The sequence below is a fragment of the Phascolarctos cinereus genome, unplaced genomic scaffold (assembly GCF_003287225.1).
Source record: "Phascolarctos cinereus isolate Bilbo 61053 unplaced genomic scaffold, phaCin_HiC Scaffold_5;HRSCAF=322, whole genome shotgun sequence".
NCBI lineage: Eukaryota > Metazoa > Chordata > Mammalia > Diprotodontia > Phascolarctidae > Phascolarctos > Phascolarctos cinereus.
In genome coordinates, this window is record NW_027555958.1 from 120847036 (window position 1) to 120862302 (window position 15267).

General features: G+C 35.5%; 2 protein-coding genes across 5 annotated transcripts in view; both read left to right on the top strand.

The window, feature by feature from the left end:
* The window catches only part of LOC110208908 (HBS1-like protein), a 131991-nt gene that overhangs the window by 8441 nt on the left and 108283 nt on the right, over positions 1 to 15267 (top strand). For 3 of the 4 annotated variants that reach the window (XR_013486934.1, XM_020987108.2, XM_020987109.2), the window contains exons 3-4: positions 8778 to 8909; positions 9157 to 9342. Coding sequence is in view for 3 of the 4 variants with exons in the window: in XM_020987108.2 (XP_020842767.1) it covers positions 8778 to 8909; positions 9157 to 9342 (318 nt within the window). In the remaining variant the exon portion in view is untranslated. Of the gene's footprint in view, positions 1 to 8777; positions 8910 to 9156; positions 9343 to 15267 lie in introns of those variants that run through there. The other variant, XM_020987111.2, reaches the window with a different exon arrangement.
* Positions 11138 to 13364, top strand: LOC144457940 (uncharacterized). The gene is made up of 2 exons (XM_078156784.1): positions 11138 to 11411; positions 11470 to 13364. The coding sequence occupies exons 1-2, from the start codon at positions 11138 to 11140 to the stop codon at positions 12360 to 12362; spliced, it is 1167 nt and encodes a 388-aa protein (XP_078012910.1). The 3' UTR covers positions 12363 to 13364.

Here is a 15267-nt window from a genome sequence, read left to right on the forward strand (position 1 = left end):
GGATTTGGAGTCAGGAAAGAAGAATTGAACTGAAGTTCTGCCACGGATAGTAGGCAAGTCATTTTCGTAAGTCATAGGCGTTTACCTAAGTCATATGCAAGTCGTTTCCTTATTCCTCGGACAACTCTTTAAGACTATATAAATTAGAGATTGGTGGGGAGGGGTTTGCATATGTGATACCTGAAGTATAATATTTTACTAATGGTACTACAGAGCATAACTGTGACATTAAGTAATATTTATTTTGGTAAATACATTTGGGATTCCACTTAACAGACATCAGAGGCACAGCTTTCCCTTTCCTCCTATAATCTGGATACTGGTAGAGTCTTTGTGATTTGAGGGTAGAAGTAGTGAGGATTTTGGAGGGATTTGTTGGGGGGAGGGTGCTCCAGAATTTTGAAGGTCAATTGCCAATATAAATTCTTAGGGAAACTTAGTTTGTGGCTAAAACCCTTTATTTTCTCCCTTAAGCTGCAGGGTACCGCTTCCGGGCATTTCATTATAGGCACTTGGGCAAGTTTAGGACTCTAGGGTGAAGAGCAGGACAGGTGAACTGGGTGTGGGGGTGGGAGGCAGGCAGAATTGGAGATAACATTGATTAGGTGTTGGGGTTGCTGCCTGATTAGACCAATCCTGGAGCTAGTCTAGACAGGTAGTAGTGGAGAAAAAGGAAAGATGACATTAGGGCAGGAGTTCTTAAACATTTTTTCTTAACCACAGGTCTCTGGTGAAGCCTACGGACCCTTTTTCAGAATAATATTTTTAATAAAATAAATTATATAGGATTACAAAGGAACCTGTTATCAAAACATTTAAAAAAGTTCATAGACCCCTGGTTAGAAACACTATCTTAACTGCTTAGTCTTGTTACCTCAGGTCCTTCCCTACACGCTTGGGAACAATTTAGAAACAGGACAGGATGAGAGAAGAGAATATTCCCTCTTTTATTTCTGAAGAAATGAGTTTCTTCTTTGTGGTGGCCCATATACATCCCTTTTGTAGAAATCTTTTCTGCCTGTTGCTGTTGTTGCTCTTCCTTCTCCTTCATTCTTGAAGAGCATCAATGATATCAGGAGGGTGGTGTCTTGACTTACAGGTGAGATAGGGCTGTGCACAGTCACTCTCTCCTCTAGTTATCAGAGTCCAGTGGCAAGACATAGGTCAGGACGATTGGCAATGGCCCCCTGGCTCTTGTTAAAAGTTCTTCAGAAGCTTCCTCTAGCTTCTTGTATTTGGTTTTATTGGAGTCTCTTCTTTATTTTTTAATAAACACTTGTTACTTCTTCACTACAATTCTACTGTCAAGTGTCAGTGGCTATTGGTACAGCTAAGGATTACTTTAAACTTGTCGTTATATTTCCCTTTACAGATATCTATTCAAGGAATCATATATTCATTGTGTTAGAACTAGAAGAGACCTTCGAGTTAGTATAGCCTGGATTCAGGATAACTTGTCTTCCTGAGTTCAAAGGTAGCAGAAGATACTTACTAGCTGTATGACCCTGAGCAAAGGCACTTAAGCCTGTTTGCCTTAGTTTCCTCATCTGTAAAATTCAAACGAAAATGGCTAACCACTGCAGGATCTATACCAAGCAACCTCAAGTTGGTTCACAAAGAGTTGGACATGACTGGATTGACTGAACAATAAATGTATATGTGCATATATATGAAATATGTACATATATGTGAAATGTATATATGAAATATCCTGTTAAAAATTTTTTTTAACACAAATTAACCTCAAATATAATTTGGGCTGTCATTACTTTCATAGATGATGAAACTGAAGTCCAGAAAGGTTAAGTGGCCCACCCAAGATCACACAGATGGTAATATAATCTTTTTGAGGACACAGACTGCTTTTTTCTGTTTTTATTTTGGTACTAAAATCAGCAAGGATTTATTAAATGGATGGCATGCTAGGCACTGTTCAGTGCTGAGGATAGAGATAAAAACAAAGCAGTCCCTGCTTTCAAGATGTTCAGATTCAACTGGGATAAAATTAAAAAGTATGTAGACAAATATAAAATAGATCCAAAATAGTTTCCAGAAGGTAGGACATATATATATAATATGAATGGCAGTTTAACAGTAGAACAGCTTATCTCGTATAGTGCCTTGAACATTATAGGTACTTAATGTTTTGTTTACTTGAACTGAATAGAAAGTAGGAGAACTGAGATTCTAATCCAGGTCCTCTGATTTCAAATCCATATCGGATTTAGAGTGAGAAGGGACTATAGATAGGTCATTTAGTTCAACTTCCTAATTTACAGTGAAGTAAATTGAGAACCATAACATATAATAAATGATCAATGAATGTCATAGACATGTTTGTTAGTAGTTTGGAAGTTGGCCACAGAGGAAAGAGGGACTTGAGCTGGGTATTGAAGGAAAAAAGAGAGAAACAATGGTATTTCAGGCAGGTGGAACAACATGTTAAGGAAACAGTTAATAGACCATTTTGGCCAGAATTGAAAATTTGCATAGGAAGACAATGATAGTAAAATTGGAAAGGTATATTTGGATGGGTTTTATAGTGCCTTGAAAATAAGGCTAAGATGTTAACAGCTTTAGTTTATGTTCAGTGATGAGCATTAGCATTTAAATTTTTATTTATTTATTTAGTTTTTGGCTGAGGATGTTTGCTATTAGGAAAACTTGTCATCAGGGTGTAGGGTGGATTGAAATGACGGTGGTTGGATGTTCATTATTTTAAAGAATATTTAATCACTTATAGTGCTTTAAAATTTCCTTTGTTTCTCAGTTCTTCATTTCTTATGGTATAGTAATATTCAGTTACATTTATGAATTACAGTTAATTTAGCTATTCCCTAATTGACAGGCATTTTTGTTTGTTTCTAGTTTTTTGTTACCATAAAAATTCTAGCCTTTAATTCTATAGGTGAAAAAAAAATAGGTTCAGAGAATTGAGTATTCAAATGCATCCTTCATTACTGTTCTTGGGGAGATAAAGTTTAGATGTAATATAGGCCCAGTTCCCAAAGATTTTACCAAAAAGGGAATAAGATGCCTTTAAAAATATCTGTAATATGCACTATTGCCTGAATGCTTGAGACATAAAACAAAGTGCTCTTTGAGTTCTGAATGGGAAGGGGAATATTAGTGGGATGATCAGAATTCATAGAAAAAAGTAGCATTTGAGTTCGGCTTTTTTTAAAGGATAGGTAACGAGTACAGCAAATTAAGATGGGAAAGGAGGAAGGTGTTCCAAGCTCAGGAACAACCTGAGCAAAGTCATAGAGAGTTTGTTGTATACTTAAGGGTCAGAAAATTACTTGGTTTGAGTGTAGTATAACAGTGCATCGGAGGTAGAGCTATACGATACGGTTGGAAACGTAGGGTGGCACTAGATTGTGGAGGACATCTAGTGACAGGCAAAAGAGTGGATTTGGGACAATGGGGCAATAAGGTCCCATTGAAGATTTTTGACCAGATTTATGTGTTAAAACATATTATTTTGGATTGGATGGAGATAAATGGAAGGGGAGGAGCATTTTAGAAGTTTTTGTAGTATTCCAGATACGTGCTAATGACAGTTGTACTAGGTTGGTAGCATTGGAAATAGAAGGAGAGAGAAGCCAGAAATGCAGCAGAGATAGGATTAAATGAATGTGGTAAAAAAGAATTAATGATAGTGCTGATGGTTATGAACCTGGGCAGGCAGATGAACAGTAGTTATGGATATACAATAGTGAAGCCAGAAGTAGTAGTAAATTTTAGGAGGAAGTATGGTGACTGCTCTGTAGGTTTTTCATTGGTTCATTTTGAGATGATGATAGAACATCCAAATGGAAAATGTTTTGTGGGCAATTGGAGTCAGGGCCATGAATCAGCATAGAAGTCAGAAGTAAAAATATAAATTTGGAAGTCATCCACATAGGAAAATGGTAGCTAAAACTATGGGAATGAATGAATGCCAAGGACAAGATTGAAGAGAAAAGAAGGCCAGTGGTTGGTAACAGTCTGAGGTAACTGCCAATCAGTTGCCAACTCCTATTGATTCTACCTCTGAAACATCTTTCCTTTAAACACTGCCACATCTCGGGAACAGGCTGTCATTACCTCACATCTAGAATGTTGCAGTAGACTCTGGTTGGTCTCCTGCTTCGAGTCTTCCCACCTCTAGTCCATCATCCTTTCCTAACACTTTAGTCCGTCCTTCACTTAGCTATAAAAGTGATCTCTCTAAAGTCTAAGTTTGATCATGTTACACGGCCTCTTCAATCCTGCTTAGTCAACACCATTGATTCCCTATTAACTCCAGGATGAAATACAAAATTCTGTATTTGAAATTCAGAGTCTTCTATAACCTAGAACCCTTCTATCTTTCCAGTCTTCTTATACCTTACTCCAGTGACACTGACTGCTTTGCTGTTCCTTGAATAATACTCAGAACAGTGATTCTATTTACACTAGCTGTCCTGTTTCCCCATACCTGCAATTCTCTTCCCCATCTCCTGGCTTCTCTGGCTTCTTTCAGGTCCTAGCTAAAACTTTCTGTAAGAAGCCTTTACAAATTTCCCTTAATGTCGTGCCTTCACTTAAGTTGAATATCTCCAAATTATCCTGCCAGTGGAACTGGGACGCCCTGAGTTCAAATTCTGCCTCATATACTTTCTAGCTATGTGACCCTGGGTTCCCTCATTTGTAAAATTGGGGTAATAATATCACCTACTTTCCTTACTTGTAAGGATGAAATTTGTAATATTTGTAAAGCACTTTTATAAACCTTAAAACACTATGTATAAATGCCAATTGTTAAAACTGTGAGTGCTTTGAGACCAGGAACTTTTTATTTTTATGTTTTTGACCTTGTTTTGTATCTCCAGCTCATAGTAGGTGCTTAATAAATGCTTGTTGACTGACTTGATGACAATTCCAGGAACAAGACATTTCATCTCTCACCACTAGGCATTTTCTTTGGATATTCCCCAAGTCTAGAATGCTCTCCCTGTTCAACTCTGTTACTTCCCAGGCTTACTTTTAAGTCCCAACTAAAATCTCATCTTTTACAGGAAGCCTTTCCTAAGCTCTCTTAATTCTAGTATCTTAACTCTGTTAATTATCTTTTATTTATCCTGTATATAGCTTGCTTTGTATATATTTGTTTGCATATTATTTTTCCCATTAAATTATAAGCTTCTTGAGGGCAGGCACAGTCTTGCTTTTTTTTTTTTATCCCCAGAGCTTAGCACAGTGCCCAGCACATAATTGTTGCTTACTAAATGTTTGTTTATTTATTGATTGATTATTGACTAACTGTGGAACCACTGAATATTGCTTGCTGTTGCAGTTTGTCCTTCATTCTCGAAGAGGACCATGACATCAGGAAGGCAATGCTATGACTTGCAAGTGAATTGGATTTAAGTGAAGAGGGCTGTGCAAAGACACCAGCCTCACTTTCACCTCTGTAGCCATCTACTTCCAGTGGCCAAATATAGATCAGGATAACTGGAGATTGCCCAGGATGCAGTGGGGAACCTTGGCCCTTTGCAAGCTAAGGTCTTTAACAGGTCTCAGTTTGACTGAGGCAATGCCTATTCAGTGGTTAAGGCTTAGTAACAATGAGGTAAAGAAAATCCTCTTTAAAAAAAAAAGATCTGGGAGGGGAAGATCCTCTGGGTTTCTGGCCAAAACAAAAACAATTGCTATTTACATTCATTGTGAGTCATTGGGGGGCCCAAACAATGAGCCAGTAGGGCTTGGCCTGGGACTGTTATTGGCCAGTCAGTGAGAGCTAGGGTAATTTGGAGAACCAGAGTGATTTGAGATTAAGGCTGGTCTTTAGGAAAAAAGGGGGAAAAAAGTTACAGAGATTAAAAATTTGCATTCCCTTTGGTGTGTGATACCCTATGTAATACTGAAATATTAGAGATATAGGAAGAAACCAGGGGAGTGTGATGTTACTGAAGCCAAGGAAGGAGCATCTTTATAGTATGAAGGAGTTAGAAGTAGCAGAATGATTAAGGGGGATGAGCATCTCAGTTTCCTTATTTGTAAGTTGAGAGTTGTACTTGTTGGCTTCTAAAATTCTTTCTAGCTCTGAATCTGTGATTCATTTGTTCCTTGGCCTCTGTTCTGTCTTTGATACACTTGTCTTTTGCTGGCTACCACATTCTGAGGTAACTTCAATTATCACCTTTGTACAGATGATTACCAAAGCTGTGTCACAGAGTTTGATGTCTTGTTGGAGCTCCATACTTTTACTTTCTTTTTTCTTACTTTTGTGTGGAACAGAGCCTACTTACTCAAAAAAAAAAAACCAAAAAAACCCAAAGACTTAGATACCTTGAAAATAGAAAGGAGTTTATTGCTTTCTCATGAGAAAGGGTGCCGGCCAGGAGAGTACGAGTTTGTTATGGAAATCAAGGCTTATTTATACCCTAAGGCAAGTTCTTCCTCCCTAACTCCTTTCCCCTTATCCCATTGGCTGGGCTTTCAGGGGGTACAATCTATTCACAGAGGCACAAGTTCGCCCAGAGACAAGAAAAGGCAGAAGTTTTGCAAGGGCAAGCAGTTCGGGTTGGGGGTAGGGCTGTTCTTTTTGCTATGTGCTTAACTGAGTGGGGCAGGGTTTTGAAAGCAACAGTCAAGAACTATTAACAAGAATTATTGACCCTTTGGGGAGGCTTCACTTCTGAGAGATCATCTCTCACACTTTCTTTAGGACAGGAGTTCTTCAGACATGTGCTTGGATGGGGAAAAAAAATTTCACCTTTATTTTCAGTCAGTTAATAAGCATATATTAAGCTATTAGTATGTGACAGGCTTAGTTAAGTGCTGGGCATACAAAGAAACAATGCTTCCTGCTCTCTAACTTAAAATTTCTTCAAGTACTTAAAAACATCATTCTGAGAGGAGCAGATCCAAAGTCTTTATCAGATTGCCAAAGGGATCTATGACATAAAAAAAGGTTAAGAACCTTAGCTGTAGGGTATCTCTACCCATTAGCACTTCAGTGCAACACATCGTAAACTGAGCTTATCTTTTTCGCTAAAGTTGTCCTTCTTTCTGGTGTTTCTGTTTCTTTCAGTGGTATCACTAGTTTCCCATGTCTTAAAACTTACTACACTTCATCTCTCATAGCCAGTCAATAACAAGTTCTGTCAATTTGCCCATCCACCTCATCTCTATTCCCAATACCCCTCCTAGTACAGAATTTCAATTTCACTTTCCTGAACTATTGTAATAATTATTTTTACATGTCTTCCCCCCTCCATCTTTCCTTCTTCCAGTCTACCTTTCATATTGCTGTCAGAGTAGTCTTCCTTGTCTATCTCACATAGTGCTCAAAAATATTGGATCCCTGTTGTCTGTTAAGTAAAAGTAGGATGCCTTTCCATTTGGAAAAATTCAAGGCATTCCACATTCTGTTGACATGCTCACTTTCCCCTCTTCTTCCCATGCTACTCCCCTATACTTCACAGACTTGATAACCTTTGCTCCTGATGCTCCAATATCATCTTTTACCCTTTTTCAGTTAACCATGTCAAATGACATCTCTGTGGAAGCCTTTGTACCTTGTTATGTACATATGTACATATGTATTATTAGTGTTAGTTATCTGTGTCTATGTGTTACTCCCCTACTAGATCATAAGCTCTGTGAGCACTTGTTTAACTTTTTATCTCTCTCCCATCGCAGCATAATACTTTGTACATTTAAGAACTCATTGCTTGAATTGAATTGATGGAATAGACCTTAGAGATTAGTGAAAGAAGAATAAACAAGACAACTCACTGGATATAGAGCAAAGAGTCCAGGGATAATATTCAAGATTTTGAAATTGATCGATACCATTGTCAGAAATAGGGAAGTCCCAATGGGTGGCCCATTTTTGGGTGAAAAAATATTGTAAGATTTTAGAATGTGTTAGTTTTGTGATAATAGTAAGTCTTCCACATAATGACAAAGTATTTACCAACCAGTAGAGTACATGAATAAATGAATGAAATTCATCAGATAATGGAGTTGTACACTTGTGGGCCGTCTATATAGTTCAAACCATGAAGACAGGATACTGGATAGATGCTCCTTTCTTGACCTGATTAAGATCATGCTCTCTTGGTTTGAAGGTTTCTGAAGAGAGAATTTTAGAGTAAAAAGCACAGAGTGAAGGCCCAGACCTCTGGGGTATAGCCCAAATTTGGGGAATAGGATGAAGAAGTGGAGCCATTTTGCGAGAAAGAGGAGAAATTATTACAGTCATAAAATGGCATAGCCAGCGGGGAACATAAAGATGTAGTCCAACCCTAGGATTAAGTACATTGCATTTTACAGTTGGGTGGTGATTGGTGATTTTGGATAAAGTAGATTCAATAAAATAAGTAGACTGCTGAAATTCATGTTTTTTCAATAGATCAAATGAGAAAACATGTACTTTGCAAACTTTGAAGCACTATGTGAATACTAGCTGTCTATGATGATGATGGTAGAGATGGGAAAAACCACTTGGAAAGGATTGCAGAATGAGTAGGCAATGAGAAAACCAAGGCAGGATTAATATAGATTTAGAGCCTTGCATTCAGCAGTGAGTATATGGGAATATATGAGATGGTATCTATTTTCTAAAACCAGTGTAAATGTCGTCGTAATGATTTATTGTTCAGCATCATTTGTTTATTCTGATATTACTGTACGTAATTGATATATCAGCATCTGTAATTTTTAACTAACTTTTTCTCCTCGGTAAGAAAATTTAAGGTTTAGGAACTATTTATTTATAGTGTCCTGTTCTTTTTGTATTATAGCTGCTCAGTTTATTTACTCAAGACGTGACAAACCATCATCATTTGTTGAACCAGTAGAAGAGTATGACTATGAAGATACAAAAGAACCTACTGACTCTATTTCTAATCACCAGCTTAGTGGGATTGATCAAGGTACAGTTAAGAAAAAAAACCCCCAAAACTTGCTTCTCTGTTATTCTGAACTTATTTCTTTACAGCAATGTAATCACAGGTTTAGTCCAGTTTTTGAGAAAAATCTTATTTCTAAGGGGAACTGATAAGATTTCAGTCGTGTTTATAGTATTACAAACTGCGTAGAAATGTAGATGTTGATTTGGAAAGTTCAGGGCTATTTTGTGATACTATGTAATGTATTTTTGACTACTGTTATTTGCCATAGCTCGTCTTTATTCATGCCTTGATCACATGAGAGAGGTGCTTGGAGATGATGTCCCAGATGAAAGAATGATTGAAGCAGTGCTGCAAAACAAATTTGATGTGGAGAAGGCTTTAGCTATGGTGCTTGAGCAAGATAAAAAGCAGACCAAGAATGAAGAAGCTGTCTCCATGGGAAAGGCAACAAAAGGTATGCTATTAATTCTTTTGAAACCCATTGCTGCTTGTAATAACTTAATATTTTGCAAAGGTTTGTATGTACCTAACTCTTGATTATTCATATATTGACTACCTAATTGAAGGATTATCTAGGGTGCCTTGCTGTTTCATGTACCTAGTTGTCTACTGTTAGGCTCATGTACTGCTTGTTTTCTAATCTTGCTTGGGCAAATCAAATCAAATTCAAGCAAGTAAGTTTCTTGTTAGTAGTGTACATTAAAAAAAGATGATGATGTAGGAAGTAGAAATGAATGGCAAAAACAAAACTGGGAATTGGATATTTCACTGACCTGTTGTTTTTTTTTTAATCATTTCCTGGAAAATCATATGTAAATGGGAACTGACATCTAATCAGTGTTTAAATTTGTAAAAAAAAAGCCAAACTTCAGTTTTTATCTGTAGAAAATTAGAGTTAAATTTAAAATTAGAACTAAAAAGAGAAGTATTATATAATACAAATCATAGTGCTGTTTACATAATACATTTGGGCCTTTGTTTTTTGTCTTTGTATAAGGCTTTTCTCGTACTTATTTGAGCTTTCTTGTAGCTAGTGTCCTGGATGTGCAAAAGTCTGACTCAGGTTAAAGCAAAGTTGTTGGCAGTGAAGCTTCTTTTATTTGGGCAAATTTGACTGACCATTGTGGGATTTGAATCTTTAACCATAGTCTCATTAGCAATATTTTCTGAGTTAACTAGCTTAGACTAAAGTAAAATAGTTTAGTCAGGTTTTTCTTAGGTGCTTGTATCTGTTTAAAGGTTGAGTCTTACAAAGTTTTCTTTTGTTTGAGGTTTGAATTTGAATAACCAGTGATCTGTAAAACGTTATTAATTTGAGAGTTTATTAATTCTGGAATTATAATTTGGACAAAGGCTAGATTGAAGGCTTCTATAGGGAGATAATATTAAAAAATAGTGAGAGGGAATGTTTACTTACTGAAAATTAACCACTAATCCCAGAATTGGGATACTCATAAATCCTCTCTTCATTACAGTAGATTTCAAGATCCAATACTTACAGCATGGTATTACCTTAGGTAATTACTATAGATACTCAAAAGTAATAAAAACAACAGTTTAAAAAATTCTGCAATTCAAATTCTTCATGAACTCAAATTTCTTGCACCCTTAGTAATTCACATTAGGTTTTATTTGTGACATACATGTGCTGCTGAATAAGACAAATTAAAAAAAATAAACTAGTATTTACTAAAAAATACTGGTTGAAGTAAACCATTTCCTGTATTGGTAGCTATGTTTTTGAATTGTTAAAATTTTCAATTGCAAATGGAAGGCAAAAGATGTCTTGAAAGTATCCTTCGGAATGTTTCTTAAATAATGACCATGCACCTCTTTATTCATGTCTCAGTTCTTTAAAGAAACATTTAGTAATTAAATGCCTCGTTTCATGTTTTCTTTTGGTTGCTGTGACTGTCTTCTCCATTTGTGGAACTTTTTTTTTCTGGACCCATTTACCTGAAAATTACTGGCTATTGTAAGGTAAGGAGTCTTATTTTGTTCATCTGAAGTATCAACTGATAATGTTCAAAGCTTTTTTCCTTCACCAGTAAACCATTCAGGGTGCAGTAGTACCCCCTTTTGAGTTTTATGACTCAGTACCTAAAGATGGATTATCTTGTAGTTCTTCAGCTATCTTGAGTCACCGTTTACTACATAAAAAAAAGAAACTTGACAGGCCTCACAGTGATAAGAAACTAGCATCATGTAAGTCATCAAAAGAGCTGTCATTAGCTGACCTAATTAATGATATGCCACATGATTCATTTTATGAATCTGTTAACAGTCAGCCAGCGATTAGATTTTCCTCTAAAAGTGACCTTGAAAGTCTGATTTCAGATAGTGTAGATGGTAAATTATTGGGAGCTGATTCATCTGAGTCTTCCTCCTTGGTTGATTATAAGGGAGGACCAGATTTGAAAGCATTAATACAGACAAAAAGATCTGATAGTTCTTTGTCCATTGAAAGTAGTGTACTACCCAGTGTTGAAAACGTTCCAGTACAGAACAACTTGGGAAGTATTGGTAGTTCTTTTTATTTAACTAACACATTAGAAAACATGACTCTTGATAATAATATAAGTCATCTTCAGAATAAAAAGGCACACTTATCTGGAAGTGTTCCTTTCAGCTCAACAGTGTTCCAAGAAACATAATTTAGAAAAGGATTGGGTACAGTTTTCCCAATGTGAAAGTCCATCTCTTACTGAACTATTTCAAGAACACAAAGAAAATAATCCAAGCCAATATTTTTCTTTATCTGATCTTTGTAACCAGTCTTCTGCCAGTTTTACAGATATGAGTTTGGGATCCACACCATTGTCACAAATAAGTCAGTATCAGTCTTCAGCTGGAATACCAGAGTTAACAGGATCTCTGTCATCTTTGGCATTTTCTAAGGCTTCTCCTACTAGAGATCTTGAAAATTTATCTCTTTCTGATTTAATTGCAGAATCTATTAATGAAGTAGATAAATCTCAAATTAGAAAAGATTCTTCTATATTGGATTTACCTGAAATGAAGTCTTCTGCAGTAGATTCAAATATTGATCTAAGTGTCCTTATAAAAACCCCAGAGATCTTTCCCAAGCCTATAGAAAACCAGTCAAATATCTTAATACCAGGAGCTAAAGTTCCAAGTTCTAAGCTAATGAAAAATTCTAGTTTCTCCAGGGAGAATAAGAAAAGCAAGAAAAGCTATATTACTAGGAAACCACCCTTTTCTCTTTCTTGGACAAAGGCCCTTGCTGCTAGACCTTCAGCTTTTGCTTTGACACTGTGTCTTCGATACCCACCGAAAACCTGCAAGAGACACACCTTTGACCTCTATAAGACTTTTCTTTACAGTAGACAAGTTCAAGAAGTAAAGGACAAAGAAATAGGTCCTCTCAAAGTAATAACACCATTTGACTTCAAATCTGCATCCCCTGATGATATTGTGAAGGCTAATCAAAAGAAAGCTTTTACTAGAGAATAGTGTAAAAGAGGAAAATTTGACAACTGTTGCAGAGCCTTTCCTTTTAAGCCAGTTTAAAAACTTTACAGAATCCCTTTATACTTTGGAATTGTAATTAATTTTTATTGCTTATTTTTAAAAATTGTTGTATGTGACTTGATAACAACTTTAATTCATTTGTATTATTGCACTGAAATTAATCATTTGCTACCCGTCCTCAGTAATCATTAATGACATGTAACATTAACCATCTGAGCCCATAATGTTTACAAATTGTGTGTATAGAGTTGTTATTGTGGCATCAAACCTCAGACAATTTTATTTGAAACTTATTTAGCTAAAAATGTTTTTTTTCCAGTTTTGAGATGAATAATTGTATTTTATAAAGCTTATTTTTTAATTTGTAAAGATTTTTCTTTTCTACTAATAAGAATATTCATTACATTTAGCAGTTGTTTTGGACTACTAGCTTAATGGATTTTTAAAATTGTATATACATATATGTGGCATAGCTTGCCTAGAATATAGTTATAAGATAGAATGTTATCTCTGTCATTCCAAGTTATACTGTTGGGTATCAATTTAAATGTATAGTTAATTTTGAAATTCCTAAGCTTTAAAAAAATACTCTGGGGTTTAAGTAAATCTTTTGCTGCTAAACATAAAATAGAAACCAGTTAGTGGGACCAGTTTTAAAATTTGAAATGTACGTTATGAGTCATACAAGTTAATTGTTTACACGTTTGTTCTAATTGAATATTTTCAGGTGCGGAACATAATGATGCTTATTTCCTTTTTTTGTGGGGGAGGAATGGCTAGAGGTATCTTGTTTCCATTAATTTTATTTTTTCTTTAGAAAAATACTCAAAATTGAGGCTTTTGTTTCTCTGTTACTAGATATTTCCCCAACAAGGGCAGGTTTTTAGTACACTCAGACCAAATTAAAGCTATTTTAGTCAGAGAATTAGTAGAATGTTTTTCGTGTCTTAGAGGAAAATAAATCAGACCTGTTTGAACTTAAAATGTTTTTTGCTTTTTAGTAATTAGGGTTTAGTAATGCCAAGAAAAAGTAGTGATTCTGATTGGGTGGATTCCAGTTCCTTAAAACCTTCAAAGATTTCCTTCTCTAGGTGTGGAAATGAACACTGGGTTTCTTGAAAACTGTGTCGTAAAGTACAAGCTCTGGGAGGTTCTATTAAACTGGAAAGACTTCCAGTAGCAGTGCAAGGATTGTATGTTCAGTATCTGAGGACAAGCTAAGCTAAGTTTGGGCAGGATCACCAAGTAGAGTTCAGGTTAATGAATATCCAGTTACAGTATTTTCCCCTGGCAGCTACCTGAAAAAAAATATGTTTAACGATCAAAAGGTCACTTCTGGGAATAGCAAAACAAACTGGCTTTTCATATGAACCTTAGAATTTTTATGGGAATTAAAATTGTTTTTTTTTCTAGCTGCCACTTAATTCATTGGTCAGTATGTCCCAGTATTTATAGGTTGTATATGTAAAAAAGATTTTGTAAGTGGTGATTTTGGTAGAAAAACTTGAAATGAATATATAGTCATTGTTCTTAAAAACAAATGTATGATTTTCATAGTTTGAAGACTTTGATACATAATGAATAATATTCTTTGTAAGGGTAATTAGCATTCAGGGTGAGGTCTGTTTGGCTTTTCAGAACTTCATAATTCATTGTATTACAGATAATGCTGCTACTGAACTTTTACATTTTGAACTGTATTTGGGGGATCAGTTTTGGAGGCCACAAATAATTTTGTTTTTGGACAACAGTTACAGAAAAATGGCAAACTATTTAGTAACTTTGAACTTTTAAGCCAATATTTTGAATGGGAGTGGGGAATAGAAAGGTGACAGATAACTCACTATTTTAAATGAAACAGTTTTCTACTTTTGATATACCAAAAGGTCGTTCATAGATCAGTCTGGGGCTCTGGACATATTTTCCCACCAAAACGATGTTTGAAATAGTGATTAGATTCCTAGACTAGTCTACAGAATCAGTTTTACTTATAAGGCATTAGCAGCAATTGTGTTACAATTCTAATACTATTTTTTTTTCCGGTTACACAGTATATGGTTAAATAGGTTATTGTGGGCTGACCCTGAAACATCTACTGTTTACAGTTTTGTTTCTGTGGGAAAATGAGTTCTGTAACATGAGTTAAAAACAGCAGCCTTGTTATTTTGACTCCAACATCTCTTCCCACCAACATACATAGCCAGGCATGCAGTAACACTAGAATACACGCAGTGGCATAAGGAAAACCTTTCATTCTCTGAACAACCTAGAGAACACATCCAGGTTTGAACTAGTTATTTATACTTACCAGCTACTTGCATGTAGGGCTGTGTTTGTACTTTAATATCCAATTGATATTGAATATTGATAGTACTGTGTGCATATTATAAACCATATACCATTTATTCACTTGGTAATAAGTTTGTAGTCCGGATATGCTGTGTAATTTTACTTTAGTTCTTCTAGTTCAAGCATAAATTTTGAGGTGTGTGTAAAGCTATTTTTCTTTCCCTTGTAATAATTTTCATAACATCAGATTTTTCTCTTGGAATAGGAAGATAGATTTTCACTAATTGCCTTTGATGTGATTTCTTTTCAAAAGTAAGCCAGTTTAAAAAGTAATTGTCGTAATCACTTTTATTTTCTTCAGATATTTCATATAGAAGTTTTATCCCTCCATATTACTTAAATAATCAAAGCCTTTACTTGGCTTTTTTTTTGAGATGATGCTTAATAGTAATTACTGAGAATTGTAGGATATCTTTGCCATACAACATCTCTTCCTTATCTTGTATCTTTTAAAATATTGCTTTATTCTATCATCATTTTCTACTTTTTAAAAAACCGTGTCTGCTTACTGAACTGTCATACTTTTTGCCTGTCACTT

Excerpts from the sequence above, each read along its gene's own strand:
- LOC144457940 (XM_078156784.1), top strand. The coding sequence starts at position 11,138 with ATGCCACATGATTCATTTTATGAATCTGTTAACAGTCAGCCAGCGATT. Across the intron at positions 11,412-11,469 it reads GAACAACTTGGGAAGTATTG|TCATCTTCAGAATAAAAAGG; the intron begins GTAGTTCTTTTT and ends TAATAATATAAG.